The sequence below is a fragment of the Pezoporus flaviventris genome, unplaced genomic scaffold (assembly GCF_033815535.1).
Source record: "Pezoporus flaviventris isolate CSIRO_AGI_PZ_B2104156 unplaced genomic scaffold, CSIRO_AGI_Pfla_v1 ptg000149l, whole genome shotgun sequence".
NCBI classification, from domain to species: Eukaryota; Metazoa; Chordata; class Aves; order Psittaciformes; family Psittacidae; genus Pezoporus; species Pezoporus flaviventris.
The window spans coordinates 167,277-190,646 of record NW_026892697.1 but is presented as its reverse complement, the minus strand read 5'-3'; the positions used below and the strand labels follow the sequence as shown (position 1 = coordinate 190,646).

Genomic DNA, 23,370 nt, shown 5'->3' with positions numbered 1-23,370 from the left:
ACCCTCCTCTTATTGTCAACTCTGCCTCTCTCACCTCCTCATCTCCCTGCTCAATACCAGCCCTGCAGCCAGAGCAGGAGATGGATGGGGCAGAGCCTGCTCTGCAGGGCATGGGATATGTGTATGGATGTGATGGACATAAGGGGATGTGCACGGATATGGTCCCTCCTTGCTTTGCATCAGTCCTGGTCCCAAATGCTCTCACTGCTCACATAGCCCTCGTGGGCACCCTGCAGGACATGGAGGGCAGAGGCCCTCCTCTCCCTTATGATGGCCATAGGAAGGATTCAAGCACTGATTGCAAAGAAGTCAAAGCTGAGTCCCAGTTTGGATCCAGCTGCATGCAGAGCAGGGAGGGATTTCAGCCCTTGCCCAGTGCCTCCATCACCAGGGTACCACCAGGGGCAGAAACCATCAGCATCCATATGAGAATGTCCATTGTTTCCTGCAGAGCCCCAGCATCCTTCATCCTGCCCCATGGTGTGCAGTGAGGTGCTGGAGTTTGCAGTTTGAAGGGGACTATGGAGCAGCCCCTTTGCTCTCTGCCCCCTCCAGACTTTATTCCTCTGTCAGTGACCTCCCTGCACACATTCCTGGTCCCCAAGGTGACAGCTTCTCCCCATCCATCTCCTGCTGTCAGGCTGGGATTGAGCATGGAGATGGGAGGTGTGGGACAAGATGGTGAGGTTCCGGGTGGCAGCACAGAGACAGGACCAGCATTTGGAATGGGTGCAAGGGGACAGGGGACCACATTGCACATCTCTCTTCCCTATTCCAGAGCTGCAGAGGCTCTGCACGAGCAGCCACAACACTGTGGATGCTGCTGTGCTTTTTAATGTGGCTGAGCTGGTGGTACCCAGAGGGACTTTGACCAGGAGAGGGAGTCACAGCAACCCCTATGTCCCTTCAATCGGATGTGTGACATCACATCTTCCTTCCTTGTAATGAAACCAAGAGGAGAAGGAACATCAAACTTCATTTCAATTCACAGTTACCAGCTTTGAGGAAGAAATTAGCCACAGTTATCCCAGGCTTCTTTTCCTCACGTAAAACACCAATCAGCTTTATTGAGTTATAGCCTTGGTCACTGATAAATATCTGTTTTTCTTGCAAGATTCTTGACCTTGTCCCTCAGCTCCAATAAAATTCCTCACCCTTACCTGTGAGCTCTTTATTAATGCCTCTGGGGTGGGAGGGAAGAGGAAGTGTAGTTTTACATTTGCTTGCTGAAAAAGAGTCAGAGAAAAGGTTTCAAAAGATTCATTGCATTCGTTTGTGCCTTTCAAAGAGAAGAAGTTGGTGGGAATCAAGGTCTCAAGCTGCACCTTAAAATGTCAAGGGGAATCCCTCCCCAGGCTGCAGCTTCACAGGAGATTTCACTTCATGTAAGGAAGTGTAGAAAATGTAATACCTAGTGCAGATTGATGAACTGTGCTGAGACTACCCAGTGTTAAGGACAAACTGGGCATATCAAGTGGTCCTCCTATTCATTTTAAGTGGTGTTTTACACTCTTTTTAAGTGCCCTTTACTTAAATGGTGAGAAAAATGGAATTCCAGCTGGAGATAAGCACCCACATCCCATGTCCATGCCCAGCTCACACTAAAGCACACCAGGAAACACCAAGTGGTGGGTTGCACTTATAAATACAGCATGAGGCAAGTTTCCGTTGGTGAAAGACAATCCTGAACCCAGAATCAATGGTAACCGAGAGCTGCCTGGGTCAGAAAGAAGCAAAAAAACACTGGTGTGGGAAAATGTTTTTCCTTTACCTCTTGTGAGGGAGAATTAACTTCTATTTGGGAAGTACATGGGTCATGAACAGTGTCTTTTGTGTGCTCTGGAAAACAGCAGTGAGAGGTCTGTGGAAAAGTGACTTCTATCTGTGGTCAGTGAGGAAGCCAGAATTGATGTAATTACTTGCTGATGAGCTTGGCAGCACAGAGACTTTGATATCAGAGAGCTTCTTGAAAACCTTCACCACACCTTGGTTTTTTGCTTCTTTCTTGCATATTGTAGCTGAGACATGTAGAATATATACAAATAGAATCATAGAACCACAGATAACCCAAGTTTCACCTCAAGAGATCATCTGGTCCAAGCTTTAATGGGAAAGGGAGCCTAGATGAGAAGTGTCACGTGTAAGGCTCATCGCTGCTTGATGAATTACCCCACTCTGGTGTTCTTATCCCCTCTTTGGTTTAAGAAAAATTCCAAAGCAGAGACAACTGCAATACATAAAGGTTTACCTAGACTTGGTGCTACATTGCTAAGGGAGGTCTGGATTGCTATAGTCTTGTGTGTGGTGGAACCAACTGAGGGAACTCCCAAGAGGAACCTCAGTCTAACGTACAGGGGAAGAATAGCTGTCAATTACAGCAACAAGAAACAGGCTTGGGGTTCTGAAAACACATTTGATGACAAAAGCATCATTGCATGAGTCTGCTTCAATCTTTGCAGAGAAGGGATCTACAAAATTCAGAATCCCCTGGCTGTAGACACAAAATTCTCATATCAGGTAAATAACAGAGGTCCTGCCATAAAAGCCCAATATTATACTTGGTAAAACAGAATTAAATCTCTTAAATAGAGATGGGGGACAAACAGGCAGAGGGTGGGATGAAGCCGCAGCTGAGGCTGCTCAGGGGGATAAAGGCCTATTAGTTCACCCTGGGACAATTCATCCCTGCCTAAAAATGCCCATTTCTCACCCTTGAATACAGTGGAAGCCCAGAGGCACCAGCTCAGCTGTTGGACATCTAGGCACTACATGTATATAACCCCACGGGGGCTGAAAAGCTGGGCTCTCAGGTGTGCACAGAGAGGGACAGCAGCAAATCCAGAGATGGGGTCATTTGTGCATCAGTTTCCATTTGAGGACCCTCTGCAAGATCTGAAATGTCTCAAAACCCATTCTCATTCTGTTGCCAATGTCAAAGTGAAACTTCTGCATGGTCCACAAGTATGTCAGAAGCATCATACAAGCTGCTCATCACTGCTGCCTTGTAGCTGTGCTCAAGGATGGCTCACTCATGCTATGTCTTTCAGATGCCCAAGCACCACAATGCCTTTCAGAGGTGATTTCACACCCTTTGCTTTCCCTTCTCTTTGTTTTCCTCTAGGAAAGCATGAGCACTCCTAGAGTCTTCCTCCCAGGAGAGCACATGCAACTGTATTTACAGCCCCAGCACCACAAGCTGGGCTCTTGGAGTCTGGCAGGAGCTCCCCTCTCTTCACATCAGGTGCTTAACAGAGCTGATGCTGGCGCGTGGATGTTCTCTGCTGTGTTGAGGATAAACCCTTGGCTCCCATCCTTGATGGCACAGGGAAGGCACAAGAGGTAACACTAACACAAAGCAGAGCCTCGCCTGCATTGAGGCAGTGGGCTGGCTTCTGCATGTCCTCAGGTCGTCTTTTTTCTGTCTTGGTCAGAAAACAGCCTTACCAACGTGGGTTTTCTTTATAAGAAGAGGGAGCAATGTCTGATGCAGGTTGTGTTTCTTTTATATAGGCATCTAAAGCAAGATGCACGGATTTATTCAAGACTTAAATGAGGATGAATCTTACTCTGTTATAAAGAAATGAAACATTTCAGATTGTCAGCAGAATACAGTCACTAAGAAATCAGCCTTTGGAATCAACATGTTGTAATATCAATTCCATTTTAAAGGAAGCAACCTAATGCCTATGGGTTTAGGGTGCTTCAGCATGCTGTAGCTCAGAAAGGTAGCTCTCATGAATTTACCAGTGTGAGTGTTATCTATTGTGAATAAGCTCAAATAGTTTGATAAATGTGGTTTGGTGAGTGAATGATAATCAAAAGCCAAGAGCAAATGTCCAGAGGTCATTCATCTGTAAGCTGTGATTTCACTGGGACTGGGACTTTCTCTTGCTCCACGCTTACGTGCGATCCTATGAGGTTCCTCTGAGGTGTCTTCTGACACAAATTCCCTTCAAACTGAAAGTGAATAAAGATCTGATTCTTTACTCAAACCTGAAAACACACATGCTTGACTAAATCCAGAGTTTAGTTTTTCCCAGCATAGAAAAACAAAACTGCCATTAACTGCTTCAGGAAACTCCCGGTACTTTTCTGAATACCTCATCTGAAAAACGTAAAATAGATACATTTTGGTTAGAAAATATATTGGAATATTTTAAAATGACACAGTTGAAATGGTCATTGATTGGCGTTAGATATGGTCCAAAAGCAAATCTCTGTTTTTGATCAATGTGATATTCTCTTGATTTTGCCTCAGCAGGTAACAACTGGTCATGGGGGGAAATCTCACACAGATTAAATTTATCCTTTTGGGAATTACAGATAGCCCATGTGCGCAGACCCCACTTTTTGCCTTGTTTCTATTGATTTACGTTGTGACACTCATAGGGAATGTTGGAATTATCTTGGTTCGGGTGTCTCCCAGCCTCCACACCCCCATGTACTTCTTCCTCACCCATTTTGCGTTTGTTGACATCTGCTGTTCCACAGTCATCTCCCCCAGGATGCTGGCAAACCTGTTATCAGAGGACATAACCATTTCTTTCACTGGCTGCATGATGCAGTTCCTCACCTTCGCTTTTTGCTACTATTGAGTGTCACCTCCTGGCCATAATGGCCTATGATCGGCACGTTGCTATCTGCCAGCCCCTGCTTTCTGTGACCATCATCTCCAGCCACGTTTACAGGCAGCTGGTAGCATCGTCCTACCTATTTGCCTTCCTCAGTGTCATCATCTGCACATGGTGCACGTTTGGAGGTTCCTTCTGTGGTCCCAACAGCATTGACCACTTTTTTTGTGATGTAGTCCCTGTGCTAAAGCTCGTGTGCTCCGACGCCCACAGCAGTGAGATGGTCATCTTTGCCTTTGTCACCATCAATGCGGTGATTGCACGCGTGATCATTTTGCTCTCTTACATGTCTATTATCCGCACTGTGCTGAGGATGTGCTCAGCACAGAGCAGGGCCAGAGCCTTCCACACTTGTGCCTCCCATTTAATGGCTGTTGCCTTGCTCTTCGGGAGAGCATTCTTCATGTACCTACAACCTCCATCTAGTCACAGGAGCCTGGATAAGGTGGCCTCCATCTTCTACGCCGTGGTCAACCCCATGCTCAACCCATTCATCTACAGCCTGAGGAAGAGGGAGGTGAAGGGGGCTCTGGTGAGGTGTGGGAGAAGGTTCTTAAATGGCTGGCAACATGGAAGAGTTCTGTCATCGAGGACATGAACAATTCACCTCAAATGAGAAAGCCTATGGGGCACTAAAACAATGGCATTTTCCCAATTATTTCCATGATTCGATGCAGGTTCTTCTCCAGTTACTGCACAAAAGTCAATGACAGTATTGCACGAGAAATAGACTCCCCAGGTCGCATCATCCTTCCCCTAAAGGAAACCAAGAGTAATGGAACCTCAAACTTGAATTCACTTCTGAGTCACTAGCTTGCATGAAGAAATTACCCTGAATTATCCCAGGCCTCTTTTCCTCACAGGAAACACCAATCAGCTTTATTCAGTTATAACTTTTGTCACTGATAAATATCTATTTTTCTTGCAAGATTCTTGACCTTTTCCCTCAGCTCCAATAAAATTCCTCACTCTTACCTGTGAGCTCTTTATTAAAGATGCTGGGGTGGGAGGGAAGAGGAAGTGTAGTTTTACATTTGCTTGCTGAAAAAGAGTCAGAGAAAAGGTTTCAAAAGATTCATTGCAGTCGCTTGTGCCTTTCAAAGAGAAGAAGCTGGTCGGAATCAAGATCTCAAGCTCCAGCTTTGAATATCAAGGGGAATCCCTCCCCAGGCTGCAGCTTCACGATAGATTTCACTTTAAGGCAGAAAGTGAAGTCCAGCACGAGACAAGCACCTACATTCCATGCCCATGTTTAACTCTTGCTAGTGCACACCAGGAAATACCAAATAGTGTATTTCATATAGGAGTTAAGACAGTGGCTCATTTCCATAGATGAAAGACAATCCTGAACACAGAATCGATCCTAACCGAGAGCTGTCTGGGTCTCAGAGAAGCCAAAACACACCGACGGGGGAAAATATCTTTCCTTTACCTGCTGTGAGTGGGAATTAACTGATGTTGTGAACAGAACATGGATGGGGAACAATCTCTTCTGTGTGCTCTGGCAAACAGCAGCAAGAGATGAGATGTTGTCTGTTGTCTGTGGGAAAGTAGCTTCAACCTGTGCTCAGTGAAGGAGGCAGAACCGATATAATCAGATGCTAAAAAGCTTGGCAGCACAGAGACCTTTGATACCATAGAATCATAACATCATAGGATAGTTAGGGTTGGAAAGGCCCTTAAGATCATCCAGTTCCAGCCCCCCTGTCTTGGGCAGCGACACCTCCCACTAAACCATGGCACCCAAGGCTCTGTCCAACCTGGTCTTGAACACCGCCAAGGATGGAGCATTCACAATTTCCCTGGGCAGCCCATTCCAGTGCCTCACCACCCTTACAGGAAAGAGCTTCTTCCTTAGATCCAATCTAAACTTCCCCTGTTAAAGTTTTAACTCATTACCCCTTGTCCTATCACTACAGTCCCCAGTGAATAGTCCCTCTGAATTTCAAATGATGAAGATACTTGTATTTTGAAACATGTTTCTTACATGTATTAAGCTATCAGTGAAACTTGATTGAAAGACATTTTCCTATGGTGTTGCCATGATTTGTCATCCTTAACTGATACTTACCTGGTAGTCACAGTGGTTCAGTCATTTTATATACTCAGATTTCATTACTTAATTAAATGACTTCATTTCAAAATGCACTAAAGACAAAAAACTGGGGTTGTTTTTCCTGATCTGTATTCCCTTAAATGTTTCAATCCATACTTTGCCCTAACAGGAGATTTTTAATTCAATATTCCTGGTTTATCTCCAAACACTTTTGTTGTGACCACGTGGAAAGGTAACAGTGAAATGGGGTTTTAGTGAGGGGATGAATGTTTAAAGAAGTAATCATAAATGGAAGTAAGAGGTGGAAAAATGCTTATAGAAGGGAAGTAAAATAAGTCAGCAGCAGGATAAAGCAGCTGCAAACAGTCTTCAGTTCTTGCCCACTTCTTGCTGGCCTGAGTATCCTTGTAGTAGTAGCACTAGTACATCGTGATGTATCACACTGTCACAATGCCACAAATAGATCAAGGAATGAGGCAGAAATGACAAAACATTTCTAACAAAGTTGAACTGCCCTTTCATGTACCTTTAATTGACTTAAAGGAACATTAAAGTTTGCTGCTGTTGTATCAATTGATGCACACAAAACCCTCAGTGAGCCTCAAGTAAAATCGTGAGTGTGACCACAGAAACCAGGTTTGGTGTTTGTACACTTGGCTTGTGCTGAAGTACACGTTGTGCTTCATACCTTTGGGTTGGAAGTGCATCTCCTCTGCCTCCACGGCTCTCTGGGTGCAGTTGCAGTGGTGATCTCCAGGCACAGAGTGATCAGTGGGAGAGATCAGGGGGGTTTCAGTTCAAACTATAAAAACCATTGCCATATGCAGGGAGATGAAGTGATTCATGTGCACATTTGACTTTGGTTACAGCACTTGGTGCTTCCAGCTACCTTAAACTATGGTTTAGGTGAAGCTCTAGACTTGCACAGTTCAAACGGCACAATAAATCCCAACCCCTGGCATCCCATTAAACACACTCCTAGGCTTCTTTCCCACCTCTGCCTCAGCAGAGATGACCCCCCCTGCCCTTCCACATTAGCACTGAGGTTAATGAGCCTTGCACCATTAGCTGGGGTGCGGGACCCAGGTCCAAACCTCTTCCAGGCTCTGCTGGGAGTCTCTAATGATCCCCTTTTTGCTCAGCTAAGCTTTACTTCAGGGGTTTTATCCATGAGGACCAAAGGAGTAAATAAACCCAGGTGCTGTCCCCCTCTGGGACAGTGTCATCACCCGCTCTGGGCAAAAAGCTTCTTGCTGACGGAGCTGCTGCATTACTTGCGCTTGGCTCACTTCATCCATGAGCTGCCACTTCCCCCTCCTATAGCATTAGAGCCACCTGAAGAATGAAGGAAAACAGATCATGGATCTTCTGCCTTAGGATAACGCACACACCGTGTGTGTAAATCCCAGAAAGCTGCATAAGGATGCTAGGTAAGGATCTGGCATATAAGAATCTGGCAGGCAAGCAGGATCATAGGCTTCAAATGTAGAGCTAGATTAAAACCCACAGCTTTCAAGCTTCTAAATTTACTGATTTGGGGCAAAAAGCTCAACAAGAATATACCTGAGCTGTGTGTTTTCCATAGGTCTGAGTTTCTAGGCATTATCTTCCCACCCTATGTGTGTATCACCATCTGATGGTGATAAAACCTTAGGGAAAGCATTAAAAAGGCTGGTTTTCTGCCCCAGCCCTAAACTGAAGAGGACAAGAGCTGCACCACAGCATGCAGTGGCACAGAAATACCTGGGAATGACACACAGGGCACATTCCATGAGGAAACCTTCCAGGTTTTTCCTCTAAGAAGACTAAAAACGCACTGCAAAACCTCAAGCAACCTTCTGAAAGGTTATTCCTCAATGGCAGAAGGTTGGTGCTTTGTCCCAGCCATAGGGTTGGGTGGTCTGTTCTGGATTTCTGGGGATAAGGATGTTGGAGTGTTCTCAGAAGATGTTCATTTAAGGGAAGGTAAAAGCAGCTAGAAATAGAACCTAGAAATCTATATACAACATTTCTGGCTATTTCTGGTGTGTTGGGAGCTCATAAATATGTAAAAAGTGCAAAATCTCACAGAGATATAAGTAACAATGTGGGGTTCAACAGGGAAGCGGAGAGCAGCCACCCCAGTGGGAAGCATTAAACCCAAACCTGAAGTGCTGGGACCATCCAGAGATCATTTATTTGGGCATTTGCCTCCCCACCTCTTTTCCTCCCTCTACCTTGCTCTGGGGAGACCCCCCTGCAGTCCTGATCCAGCTCTGGGGCAACAGCACAAGAAGGACGTGGAGTTGATGGAGAGAGGCCAGAGGAGGCCATGGAGATGCTGCGAGGGCTGGAGCAGCTCTGCTCTGGAGCCAGGCTGAGAGAGCTGGGCTGGGTCAGCCTGGACAAGAGAAGGCTCCTGAAGGGGAGACCTGAGAGCAGCTCCAGTGCCTGAAGGGGCTCCAGGAAAGCTGGAGAGGCGCTTGGGACAAGGGATGTAGGGACAGGCCAAGGGGAATGGCTTTAACCTGCCCGAGGGGAGACTGAGATGAGCTCTTAGGCAGAAGCTCTTCCCTGAGAGGGTGTTGAGATGCTGGCACAGGGTGCCCAGAGAAGCTGTGGCTGCCCCATCCCTGGCAGTGTTCAAGGGCAGGTTGGACACAGGGGCTTGGAGCAAGCTGCTCCAGTGGAAGGTGTTGGGGTTGGAGCTGGAGGAGCTTTAAGCTCCCTTCCAACCCAAACCAGTCTGGGATTCTATGAATCCCCTCAAATACTGCTAACAGCATTCTACTACCTACAGAACATGATGTCCAGTTCATTTCTTAGTCTCAGAGTTGTGAGGAGCAGCCTGCCATGCCTTCCTGACCTTGAGTGGGGAAAACCACGGAAATAATACCTGAGCTGGAGCAGATAACAGAAGTTAAGTGCACTGACTCTCTGTTAGACTCATCTGCCACACTGAGGGAAATATTTCTCTCTGTGCTGGAACCTGACTAGTAGTGGTAGTAGTGATAGGACAAAGGGTAATGGGTTAAAACTTAAACAGGGGAAGTTTAGGTTGGGTATAAGGAAGAAGTTCTTTACTGTAAGGGTGGTGAGGCACTGGAATGGGTTGCCCAGGGAGGTTGTGCATGCTCCATCCCTGGCAGTGTTCAAGGCCAGGTTGGACAGAGCCTTCGGTGACATGGTTTAATGTGAGGTGTCCCTGCCCATGGCAGGGGGGTTGGAACTGGATGACCTTAAGGTACTTTCCAACCCTAACTATTCTATGATTCTACTGACAGCAGTGTGGCAGCTCAGCCTATTTTTGCTGTCTAGGACGGGACTCACTGCCCCACGCTGCCAGGGAAAGCTCCTGAGACTTCAGTATCTCACTGAACAATTGTTGTGGGCAGCTGGGGATCCAGCAATGCTGTATCAGAGCTGGGGTGATGGATTCAGGGCTCCTGGGGCATCACACTCAGATGTGTTTAGTCTTTCTCATGGAGCAGTCCCTCTTTCTGCCTCCTTAATGAAATGTGATGACCAGTTTGCAAGTTCTTCAGCTCTTCTCCAGTTTTCAAATGGTTCAAGATTGGGTTTGGTTTTTTAAAAGAAAAGGTCTGATTTAGCCTCATGATTAAGAGATTTCTGAAGGCCTTTTGGATGTGTTTCTCTGCCTGTGAAGATTCACCAAGAACCACAGTTAGATGTTGCCTCAACTATCAAATCTTTATTGTTTTAATGTCCAGCCTAACAGAGTATATGCAAGCCACATGGCATTGCTCTTCCCTATTTCACTCCATCTTTCCTCCTTCCCGCAGGGATGCTGCCATGCAATACAGTAACAGGGCTGAAGGCAACCACACCGCAGTGACCCACTTCATCCTCCTTGGCCTGACAAGCGAGCCCAAGATGCAGACTCCTCTCTGTAATCTTCTTCATGATTTATCTCATCACTCTCATGGGCAACCTTGGGCTGATGGCAGTGATCAAGACAAGCCCCTGGCTGCACACCACCATGTACTTCTTCCTCTGCAATCTCTCTGCTGTCGATCTTTGCTACTCCTCTGTCTTTGCTCCAAAGCTGCTTCTTGGTGGAAAACAAAACCATCTCTTACCCTGCCTGCTTCCTGCAGCATTTCTTCTTCCTCATGTTTGTGACCACAGAGGTGTTCTTGCTGGCTGTGATGGCTTATGACCGCTATGTAGCCATCTGCAACCCACTGCTCTAAACGGTTTCCATGCCCCAGGGGTCTGTGTTCAGCTGGTGGCTGCATCATACATGGGGGGGAGTTTGAATTCCCTAATTCAAACCTGTTGCTTGCTGCTGTTGCCTTTCTGCGGTCCAAACACCATCAACCATTACTTCTGTGACACTAACCCTTTGCTGAAGCTCTCTTGCTCCAACAGCCACCTCAATGAGCTTTTGCTTGTAATTCTTCATGGGAGCATTTCCATGTCTGTGCTGGTCCTCATCATCACCTCCTATGTATACATCCTCTTGTCCATCCTGAGGATTAAGTCTGCTGACAGAGAAAGTCACCGCTGTGTTTTACACCCTCCTTGTCCCTATGCTCAACCCTCTGATCTACAGCTTGAGGAACAAGGATGTTAAAGATGCCCTTAAAAAAGCAACAGCAAATAACCTCATTGCGAGCTGCTCATTGACCAACCCGGTCCCAATCGGTTGATAGAACTCCTCCTCTTTCCCTTTTTAACTTGTTTTGTGTCAGCTGTCTGGAAGAGGAAGGGACTGAATGTCTTTACAGGAGCAGGTACAGCACATCCTAACCATGCTTTAAACTCTGCAGAGGCTCGGTGATGTTAAGCATCCCCTCAATATTGGTCTCTGATAAATATTCCCTTGTCATCTCTTGGGTTTTGGTTTTTTTTTGGGGGGGAAAGATGTGATATCATAGGAGGTGGCAAAAATAAGCCCATGAGGAATTTCCCTCTTCAGTTTAGCTTTAGAAGTTGCACTGATTCAAGCAGTGATTCATCCAGAGGCAAGTTCAAGGAGGGATGAAGGGTTTTGAGGAGGTACATCCAAAATACATCACTTTACTTTGGGCTAATGCAAGGAAATGCATAAAATCCCATTTGCTCCCAGAAGGGTGTGCAGTGCAAAGTAAGGAAACGGGAGGAGAAGAGGAGCCACTGAGCTGCCAGAGGATGAGCATGGTATGTGCTGTGATTGAGCATTGGGAAGATGCTAAATTGCTGTGTGACCAGAACATCCCAGCCTGGAGGCAGCACAGCTGTGTCTGTCATCCTGCACCTTCCTTCCTACCACTGCAAACATCCAGCTCAGCCAAAGAGGTTTCACAGCACTGTGTGCGTTGGAAGGAGCTTAAAGGCCACCTATTTCTAACCTCCTTGCTGTGGGCTTCATCTCACATCTGGTTTAGGAGAAGTAGCAGCTGAGAGTAGGATTTTCCCCTATTGCCAAGGATTTTAGTACGATTGAATGTAATGTCTTTAGGGAGAAGTATGATTTTTCCCCTGTTTTCTTGTTGTGGGGCTGCTGTAAGTGATATTTCCTCCCCCCCAACTCTTCCCCAACACAACCTGTTAACTGAGAAGGTACCACTGAGGAATGCTGCAGAACTTCATGCTCTGCAAAGCAGAAATAACCAACTGCAACCTGTTAGAGACCTTTAGCAATAAGCTCTTTATGTAGCAAATAGAGACCTGGAGACAGACACAGACAAGGAGGGGGAGATGTTTATAACACTTAGTTTCCATTAGAGCTTGCCTTGTCCCTAGCTTGGACACCAGAGGGTCTTGCCTCTCATTAAGAGCTGTTTGTGCTGTTTGCATGATGCAAGGTGCCTCAAGGGAGCAGCCAGGACCAGTTATTCCCAATGGGAAGGTAAGCTGGGAGATGAAAGTGGCCACAAAGCAGAGCACGGTCCCCCTGTGCCTGAGCACAGCAGCAGCTTCCACTGATAGCCCAGGGGAAACTAAGAGTCAAGTTCATGGTTGCTACTGACCAGGAGCAAGCCCAGTTACAGCACAGCCCTGGAGGTGGGCCCAGTGCCAGGACTGTGCTTAAATAGAGCCTGAGCCTATGTCAGAGGGTGTGTGAGAAGGACCCAGGTGATGCTGGCCATGGCAATTACTGTGGCTGCACTCCCTGATGTCTCAAGGAGAGGGGAACTGGGTTTTCCACAACGCAATGCCCTAAACACAGCGGCAGCTCTGCATTTAGCCTCCTCTGATGTATTCCTGTGTGCAGAGGATGAAAGAATGGAGCAGAAAGGAGCAAAGAGCTCCTTTATTGTGTTAATGAGAATCACCCCTCCTCAGTTATGCAAAATCATGGAATCATGGAATGGTTTGTGTTGGAAGGGAGCTTAAAGCTCCTCCAGCTCCAACCCCAACACCTTCCACTGGAGCAGCTTGCTCCAAGCCCCTGTGACCAACCTGGCCTTGAACACTGTCAGGGATGGGGCAGCCACAGCTTCTCGGGGCACCCTGTGCCAGCACCTCAGCATCCTCCCAGGGAAGAGCTTCTGCCTAAGAGCTCATCTCAGTCTCCCCTCGGGCAGGTTAAAGCCATTCCCCTTGGCCTGTCCCTACAGGCCCTGATGAAGAGTCCCTCTCTTATTCTATCTGAATCAGTTGCTTCACATGTTGTGTTCTCTTTTCTTGAGGGAATTGTTCAAATGTCTTTATTTTTCATGAAAACTTCATCAGAAACTTTGATTAAAAGCTTATAAAGTGAGCGTTTCACTTCACACCAACTTAAATTAGATTTTGACTGGTTGCCATTGCATTCATTCATTATTCATCACAGTTCTTTGCAGAAGACCACGGTTTCCAAAGGTACTTATTTTGACCACAAATTTATTCAGTTTGTCATTATACAAGTACATGTTCTTCCAGCAATTGTACAGTTCATTAAACAGAATGGTGTGTTTGGATTAAATGTTAAAACCCCTCCATCTACTGTTTCATTTAGAGCATCTTCCTCCTCAATAATGTGATGACATACAGAAGGGGATGTGACATGGTCAAATCCACAAAGCACAGACCTGGTACTGAGCATCCAGAAAGGAAAAGATGTGAGGACCACACATCCCAGGAAGATTTTAGTTGGGACACACTTCTGGCCACATGCTAACCTATGTGTGCCTATCACAAGTCCTTAGCACTGCTCCAGCTCACTTACACAGGATAAATGTATTGGATGGTCATATCAGGTATCACAGAATCCCAGACTGGTTTATGTTGGAAGGGACCTAAAAGCTCTCAACTTCCAACCCCTGCCATGGGCAGGGACGCTTTCCACTAGAGCAGCTTGCTCCAAGCCCCTGTGTCCTACCTGGCCTTGAACACTGCCAGGGATGGAGTAGCCACAGCTTCTCTGGGCACCCTGTGCCAGCACGTTGGCACCCTCATAGTGAAGAATTCCTTCCTTACATAAAATCTGGATCCCCCCTGTTTCAGTCTGAACCCATTACCCCTTGTCCTATCCCTACAGTCCCTGATGAAGAGTCCCTCTCCTGCATCCTTGTAGCCCCCTTCAGACACTGGAAGCTGCTCTGAGGTCTCCAAGCAGCTTCTCTTCTCCAGGCTCAACAGCCCCAATGTTCTCAGCCTGGTGCCATACGGGAGCTGCTCCAGCCCCTGAGCATCCTCGTGGCCTCCACTGGACTTACTCCTGCAGCTCCATGGCCTTCTTATATTCCCTGCAGAGAAGGACTTGGGGGTGCTGGGCGATGAAAAAATGAACATGAGCCAGCTTCAGTGTGCACTTGCAGCCCAGAAACCAACTGTATCCTGGGCTGCATCCAAAGGAGCGTGACCAGCAGGTCGAAGGATGTGATCCTGCCCCTCTACCCTGCTCTCGTCAGAGCTCACCTGGAGCACTGTGTGTAGTTCTGGTGTCCTCAACATAAAAAGGACATGGAACTGTTGGAACAAGTCCAGAGGAGGCCACGAGGATGATCAGGGACTGAAGCACCTCCTCTATGAAGACAGGCTGAGAAATTTGGGGCAGTTCAGCCTGGAGAAGGCTGAGTGGAGACCTCATAGCAGCCTTCAGTATCTGAAAAGGGAGTCTAAAGGATGCTGGGAATGGACTCCTCATTAGCACGGTAGTGACAGGACAAGGGCAACGGGTTAAAACTTAAACAGGGGAAGTTTAGGTTGGATATAAGGAAGAAATTCTTTCTTGTGAGGGTGCTGAGGCACTGGAATGGGTTGCTAAGGGAGGTTGTGTATGTTCTATCCCGGGCAGTGTTCAAGGCCAGGTTGGACAGAGCCTTGGGTGACATGGTTTAGTGTGAGGCCTACCTACCAATGGCAGGGGGGCTGGAACTGGATGATCTTAAGGTCCTTTCCAACTCAAACTATTCTATGGTTCTAAGATTCTATAGACACGAAAACTGTATCAGAACTGCAGGGGATACCAGAGCTGTATTGAACCGTTGGTCTGTCCCTCAGGTCTTCAAGCTCGTTTGGGATGAACAAGTATCACCAGGCAATGGAGACAGTGGTCACTGCCTTAAATCAAGGATGAGCCTCTTTTTTGTGGGCACTACTTTCATTTAGGACTATTTAGACACAAAACACCATGGTGGGGTCTCAGGTGTGCTATTGAAGAGCTGATACTTATTTGAATTAATTATTGAAGGCTCAGGTCACGCTTACAAACACCTGAAGGTGTTTAAAGACAACAATTTGTTGTGCTGTTTATCCATGCCCTGCACTTGCTGTGTGATCTCCTTATCTCTAATAATGACCAGTGGTGAGCAATAATGACCAATAATGGCCAGTAATGATCAATTCCATAATCACATATTCCACATATTCCTTCCTTACCTCCACAGTACTGAAGAACTCCAAATGTGCTTTCAAACCCTGCATAGATGTGGCAGCAGCTTTCGCTCCCACAGCCTCCTCAGAGCCCCCTTCACCTCCTTGTTCCTCAGGCTGTAGATGAGGGGGTTGAGGGTTGGGGTGAGGATGGAGTAACACAGCGACACCAGCTTTGCCTGATCCCATGAAGATGCCTCATGAGGCTGGACATAGGTGAGGATCCCGGGTGCGTAGAAGATGGTGATGGCAGCCAAGTGGGAGGCACAGGTAGAGAAGACCTTCAGCCTCCTCGTGGCCAAAGGGATCTGCAGGACGGTGTGGAGGATGTAGGTGTAGGACACCAGGATCATCAGGAGAGAGACCACAGCATTAAACGTAACACTGGACACCAACACAAACTTGTTTCTGTGGGTGTCTGAGCAAGAGATCTGCAGGAGGGTGGGCAGCTCACAGAAGAAGTGGTTGATGCTCCTGGCCTGACAGAAGGACAACCTCCCTGCCAGCGTGATGTGCACCAGGGAGGTGAGGAACCCGATGGTGTACACCAGCACCATCATGCCATAGCAACGCGCCCTGGTCATGGCAATGGTGTAGAGCAGGGGCTTGCACACAGCTGTGTATCGGTCATAAGCCATTACCCCAAGGAGGAAGCACTCACAGATACCCAGAGCCACGAAAATATACATCTGGGCAAAGCAACCCCAAAAGGAGATGTGGCTTCTCCCCAGCAGGAAGGTCTCCAGAGCTTTTGGGATGATAGCAGAGGAAAGGCAAACATCCATGCAAGATAAGTGGCTCAGGAAGAAGTACATGGGGATGTTGAGGTGGGGGTCAGTGTTGATCAGCAGGATCATCGTCACGTTCCCCAGCACCATTAAAACATAGAGGGATAAGAAGACTGTGAAGATGGTGGTTTGTAGCTCTGGGGCATCAGAGAAACCCAAGAGGATGAAGCTGGAGAGAACCGTGAGGTTTCCTGTATCTGTCATTTCAACAAGTTGATGGATTTGGATTGAAATGAAAGGAATCAGTGAAATACATGCCTTAGAGATAAATAATGTGGAAGTTTAGTTGGAGTATAATCCACAAAGTAAATGCAATGGAAAATGGTGTATTTGTAATGGTGTATTTCTGTGTGTAGCCCAAGATCTGAAGTCAAAGAGGTGAATGAGCTCATTACACAACCTGAAATTAAAAGAGAATAATTCTACGATGATTGATATACACTGCACTAATGAAACACTGGGAAACATCATGTCTATCCAAATGTAATGCAATAAAATCAAATTAGTACGTCCACAAATGTGAAAAACAGAAAACATTTTGTCTTTTCTGATTTCTGGGAATTTTAAGGACCTTTTTTTCTCTCTTTTTCTGTATTTTTCAGAGTGGATCAGTGCTCTTCTGTAGATTCATTACTTGTGCTGCATCCTTTTCATCACAACACAAAGCCATGTACTTGAAATTTGCTTTAAGTTCTAAGTTTATCTGCTTTTGAGGGACTCCCACCCTGCATAATATTAAGGGAAAGCAGTGGTCTTAGCTCTAGCAGAGCTTTCCTGTGATTGCAGTGAGCTGCCTATGACCAACTCAAATATGCACCTAAGGGTGTAAAATACAAAATATATAAACCAAAATTTTAAGGCTTTAGCTTGGATATTCTCCACAATTCAATTCCTCTGCAGATGAATTACTTGATGGAATATCAATCTATGAATGGCTACATTAGTGCTAAAATACCCCTAAATCTGTTGTAGATGGGGTCAGGAACGTGGGTTTTTGAAGCAAAGCTACCCCGTACTAGTGCACGTTTATTCACACCACATAATATCATAGAATGCTTTGGGTTGAAGGGGCCTTAAAACTCATCCAGTCCCAGCCTCCTGCCAAGAACCCCCACCCTGCATAAAGTTAAGGGAATACAGTGGTCTTAGCTCTAGCAGAGCTTTGCTGGGATTGCAGTGAGCTTCCTATGACCAACCCAAATATCCATCTAAGAGTGTAAAATACAAAATATACCATATATAAATCAAATTTTTAAGGCTTTAGCTTGGATATTCTCATGCTAAAATATCGCTAAATTAGTTGTAGATGGGTTCAGGAAGGTTGGTGTTTTTGAATCAAACCTACCCCATACTAGGGCACTTTTATTCTCATCATCGGATATAAGACAATGTTTTGGGTTAAAGGGAGGTTAAAGCTCACCCAGCTCCAAGCCCTGCCATGGGCAGGGATGCCTTCCACTGGAGCAACTTGCTCCAAGCCGCTGTGTCCAACCTGGCCATGAACACTGACAAGGATGGGGCAGCCACAGCTTCTCTGGGCACCCTGTGCCAGTGCCTCAGCACCCTCACAGGGAAGAACTTCCTTAACTCAAACCTGAATTTCTCTGTTTTAGTTTAAACCCATCACCCCTTGCCCTATCAATACAGTCCCTGAAGAACAGTGAAATTCAACATGCCATCAAAGCATGGGAGAGGTAGCATGACCAGGGTCAAACTGGACCCACCACCCATCAAACCCTTTTGTACCTGCTTGGTTAAAGAGGAAGGTGGTGGTGGATGCAGTGCCTGCAGCTCCTCCTGGAGACCATGCGATGGGTTGAAGGAGAGATGCCTGCGAGCAGGATGCTCCAGGCTGGCTGGTGGAGGGGTTTTATCTCACAGGAGGCATTACCTCAGAGGCTTGTGTTGTGCAAACTGTTCTCCCAAAGGACCCTCCTCCATCGGATAATTAGTTTGACTTGATCAGCAAAACAACCTCTCAATTCCTCTGTCCCCAAACTCCTTCTGGCTGAATCAACACCTCCAAGACCAGTTCTCCTGTAGAGACCTATCCAGGAAGACAGGCCCAGGACAGTTTGCTTTGTATTTCCCCATCTATCACATACCTCTTCCTTTCAGTGTTTCCCTGAGGAAGCCCTTTACATCCACAGGGTTCATCTAATATTGCATTGAAGGGAGCTGTGGTATTCACAGAGCCAGGGGTAAAACAAGTCAGGGGATTACACATTAACCGCCAGGGAGCTGTCAGACCAGGCAAGGGTCAGCCCAAAGGGCTCCCAAGAGCCAGGTCAGGATACACCCAACAAGTTTTAAAATTAATGGCACCAGAAGGTCTTATTTGAAAAATATCAGCCCCTTTAAGAGTTTTATCCAGCCTTCAAAAATCCCCAAACCTGGTTTAGTACATAGCAATATGTAGTGTGTCATATCCGTATTCAAAAACAAGATTACCTCTTGAAAAGCACTCTTGGAAGTGTTCAACCCTCTGTGTAGGTGAAATCCAGCTCTCCTTTATCTCAGTTCATGCTGTTACTTAGAAGGAAAAATAAAAGCACAACTTCTTTTTCATTTTGATGCAAATGCCTTTACTTTTCAATCAGAAATGCTTCCATTACTGTCCCAGCTTGAAGTCCCAGATGCAGACAGCTGGGTACTGCATTTGCTCCAAAGCTTCATCAAGGGACCCAGGCCAGCAGCACCTTGGGTGTTCAGGGGAGAGGAAGACCCCAAATCCTCCCTCCTAACAGCACTCAGGCTCTTTGCACCCCTACTTAAATTCCCAGCAGAGCAGAGGCTCAGATATGACTCGTCCCCATTTAGCACAAAGGCTTTGTTGACCAGCAGACTGTCAGAGCTTTATTTCTTAGAATTGCAGCTTGGTTTGTGTTGAAAGGGACCTTAAAGCTCATCCAGCTCCAACCCCTGCCACAAGCAGGGACACCTTCCACTAGAGCAGCTTGCTCCAAGCCCCTGTGTCCAACCTGGCCTTGAACATTTCCAGGGATGGGGCAGACACAGCTTCTCTGGGCACCCTGTGCCAGCACCTCAGCACCCTCACAGGGAAGAGGTTCTGCCTAAGAACTCATCTCAGTCTCCCCTCTGGCAGGTTAAAGCCATTCTCCTTGGCCTGTCCCTACAGGCCCTTGGCCAAAGCCCCTCCTGCAGGTTTCTTGTAGCCTCCTTCGGACACTGGGAGCTGCTCTGAGGTCTCCACGCAGCTTCTCTTCTCCAGGATTAACAGCCCCAATGTTCCCAGCCTGGCTCCATATGGGAGGAGCTCCAGCCCCTGCCCATCCTCATTGCCTCCTCTGGACTTGCTCTAGCAGCTCCATGTCCTCCTTGTGCTGGGGACACCACAGCTGTATCAAACCCTTTGGTTCTACCCTCAGTTCATCACCGAGAACATGCTTATGAAGTAGGCAATGGAGACAATGGTCACTGCCTTACCTCAAGGCTGAGCCTCCTGTTTGTGGGCACTACTTTCATTTAGCACAATTTAAACACAAAACACATGGTGCTGTCTCAGTCCTGCTATTGAAGAGCTGATACTTATTTGGATGAATTACTGAAGGCTCAGGCCTCGCTTAAAACCACCTGAACCTGTTTGAAGAGAACCATTCCTTGTGCTGGTTCTCCACAACCTGCACTTGCTTTGTGATCTCCTTATCTGTAATCGGATCATAGAATAGTTTGGGTTGGAAGGGACCTTCAAAGGTCATCTAGTCCAACCCTCCTTCAATGAGCTGGGAGAACTTCAACTAGACCAGGTTATCCAGAATTGCGTCCAGCCTGGCCTTCAGTGTCTCCAGGGATGACACATCCACCACCTCTCTGGGCAACCTTTGCCAGTACTTTACCACCCTCCTTCTTAAGAATTTTTTCCTCTTACCCAGCCCGAATTGCCCCTCCTTTAGGTTAAACCATTACTCCTCATCACAACAGGTCCTGCTAAGAAGTCTCTCCCCATCTTCCTTATAGGCCCCTTTTAAGAACTGAAAGGCTGCAGTAAGGTCTCCCCTGTCTTCTCCAGGCTGAACAACCCCAGCTGTGTCTGCCATTCCTCATAGCAGAGGTGCTCCATCCCTCTAATAATTTTTGTGGCCCTCCGCTGGACCCTCTCCAACAGGTCTATGTCTTAACTCACAACCAGTAGGCAGTACTCTACTAGACTTACAGTACAATGCTATTTTCAAAGATATTTAGAGAAGTATTGTGAGCCAGTAGCCTTCATCAACAAATCTGCAGACTTGTTTATATATATATACATATATATATATATATGGAAAAGACCTGCTGACATGGAACACTGCTCCTCTCCCATCTAACCGTTACCTGGATCCTTCCTCAAAAACAGAAAAGGTACAGTGTCACTCACCTCAACTCACCAGTAAAAACATGGGGTTTTTTAATAAAAAAATGACCAGTAGTGAGCAATAATGACCAATAATGGCCAGTAATGCTCAATTCCATAATCACATATTCCACATATTCCTTCCTTACCTCCACAGTACTGAAGGGCTCCAAACGTGCTTTCAAACCCTGCATAGATGTGGCAGCAGTTTTTGCTCCCACAGCCTTCTCAGAGCCCCCTTCACCTCCTTGTTCCTCAAGCTGTAGATGAGGGGGTTGAGGGTTGGGGTGAGGATGGAGTAACACAGCGACACCAGCTTTGCCTGATCCCATGAGGATGCCTCATGAGGCTGGACGTAGGTGAGGATCCCGGGCGCGTAGAAGATGGTGATGGCAGCCAAGTGGGAGGTGCAGGTAGAGAAGACCTTCAGCCTCCTTGTGGCCAAAGGGATCTGCAGGACAGTGTGGAGGATGTAGGTGTAGGAAACCAGGATCATCAGGAGAGGGCCCATGACGTTAAACACAGTGTTGTAAAAAAGCAAGACCTCATTTGTGCTTGTGTCTGAGCAGGAGAGCTGCAGGAGGGTGGGCATCTCACAGAAGAAGTGGTTGATGCTCCTGGCCTGACAGAATGACAACCTTCCTGCCAGCGTGATGTGCATCAGGGAGGTGAGGAACCCGATGGTGTACACCAGCACCATCATGCCATAGCAACGCGCCCTGGTCATGGTAGTGGTGTAGAGCAGGGGCTTGCACACAGCTGTGTATCGGTCGTAAGCCATTACCCCATAGAGGAAGCACTCACAGATAGCCAGAGCCACGAAAATATACATCTGGGCAAAGCAACCCCAAAAGGAGATGTGGCTTCTCCCCAGCAGGAAGGTCTCCAGAGCTTTTGGAATGATAGCGGAGGAAAGGCAAAAATCTATGCAAGATAAGTGGGTCAGGAAGAAGTACATGGGGATGGAGGTGAGGGTCAGTGTTGATCAGCAGGATCATCGTCAGGTTCCCCAGCACCATGAAAACATAGAGGGATAAGAAGACTGTGAAGATGGTGGTTTGTAGCGCTGGGGCATCAGAGAAACCCAAGAGGATGAAGCTGGAGAGAACCGTGAGGTTTCCTGTATCCGTCATTTCAACAAGTTGATGGATTTGGATTGAAATGAAAGGAATCAGTGAAATACACCCCTATGAGAGAAATAATGTGGAAGTTTAGTTGGAGTTTAATCCATAAAGTAAATGCAATGGAAAATGGTGTATTTGTAATGGTGTATTTCTGTCTGTAGCTCAAGGTCTGGAGTCAAAGAAGTGAAGGAGCTCATTACACAACCTGAAATTAAAAGAGAATAATTCTACCATGATTGATATACACTGCACAACTGATACACTGAGAATCATCATGTCCATCAAAGTATAATACAGTAAAATCAAATAAATACATCACAAAATGTGGAAAACAGAAAAGATGCTGTATTTTCTTCACTGACTTCTGGGAATTTTAAGGAATTTCTTTTCTCTTTTTTTGTATTTTCTTTATTTCTGGGAATTTTAAGGAATTCTTTTCTCTCTCTTTTGTATATTTCCAACTGGATGAGTGCTCTTCTATAGCTTCATTAGTTGGGGTGGATCCTTTTCATCACAACAGAAAGACAAGTACTTGAAATTTTCTTTCATTTAAGTTCTAAGCTTATTTGCTTCTGAAGAACCCCCACCCTGCATAAGGTTAAGGGAAAGCAGTGGTCTTGGTTCCAGCAGAGCTTTTGCTTTGATTGTATTGAGCGTGCTATGACCAACCCAAATATCCACCTGGAGGTGTTAAATATATGACATATAAACCAAAATTTTAAGGCTTTAGCTTGGATATTATCATCGCTGCCATTCAATACCTCTGCATATGAATTATCTGATGGAATATCCGTCTATGAATGGCTACATAGCTACTAAAATAACCCTAAATCACTTGTGCATAGGGTCAGGAATGGGGGCGGGGGGGAGGGGGGGTTGGGTTTGAAGCAAAGCTACCATGAACTAGGGCACTTTTATTCACACCATGGGCTATCATAGAGCTCTTTGGGTTGAAGGGAAATTAAAGCTCACCCAGCCCCAACCCACTGCCATGGGAAGGGACCCCTTCCACTAGAGCAGCTTGCCCCAAGCCCCCAAGCCCCTTTATCCAACATGGCCATGAACACTGCCAGGGATGGGGCAGCCACAGTTTCTCTGGGCACCCTGTGCCAGTGCCTCAGCACCCTCACAAAGAAGAACATCTTCCTAATCTCCAACCTGAATTTCCCTGTTTCAGTTTAAACCCATCACCCCTTGCCCTATCAATACAGACCCTGAAGAACAGTGAAATTCAACATGCCATCAAGCATATGAGAGGCAGCACGCCCAGAGTCAAACTGGACCCACCACCCATCAAATCCTTTTGTACCTGCTTGGTTAAAGAGGAAGGTGGTGGTGGATGCAGTGCCTGCAGCTCCTCCTGGAGACCATGCGATAGGTTGAAGGAGAGTTGCTGGGGAGCAGGATGCTCCAGGCTGGCTGGTGGAGGGGTTTTATCTCACAGGAGGCATTACCTCAGAGGCTTGTGCTGTGCAAACTGTTCTCCCAAAGGACCCTCCTCCATCGGATAATTAGTTTGACTTGATCAGCAAAACAACCTCTCAAGTCCTCTCTCCCCAAACTCCTTCTGGCTGCATCAACACCTCCAAGACCAGTTCTCCTGCAGAGACCTACCCAGGAAGACAGGCCCAGGACA

At 46.7% G+C, this 23,370-nt stretch overlaps 2 protein-coding genes and 2 pseudogenes across 2 annotated transcripts; 2 read left to right on the top strand and 2 right to left on the bottom strand.

Moving 5' to 3' along the window:
* Positions 1-4,274: 4,274 nt before the first annotated feature.
* On the top strand, positions 4,275-5,229 carry LOC133283032 (olfactory receptor 8U3-like; annotated as a pseudogene).
* A 5,380-nt stretch (positions 5,230-10,609) lies between these two features.
* On the top strand, positions 10,610-11,339 carry LOC133283031 (olfactory receptor-like protein COR8; annotated as a pseudogene).
* Positions 11,340-15,533: 4,194 nt separating this feature from the next.
* Positions 15,534-16,430, bottom strand: LOC133283050 (olfactory receptor 8I2-like; the record flags this gene model as incomplete). Its single annotated transcript, XM_061479478.1, has 1 exon — positions 15,534-16,430. A coding segment is annotated over one exon (897 nt), but the record flags the coding sequence as incomplete, so codon positions are not given.
* A 4,409-nt stretch (positions 16,431-20,839) lies between these two features.
* On the bottom strand, positions 20,840-21,391 carry LOC133283027 (olfactory receptor 5AS1-like; the record flags this gene model as incomplete). Its single annotated transcript, XM_061479460.1, has 1 exon — positions 20,840-21,391. A coding segment is annotated over exon 1 (552 nt), but the record flags the coding sequence as incomplete, so codon positions are not given.
* Positions 21,392-23,370: the final 1,979 nt, after the last annotated feature.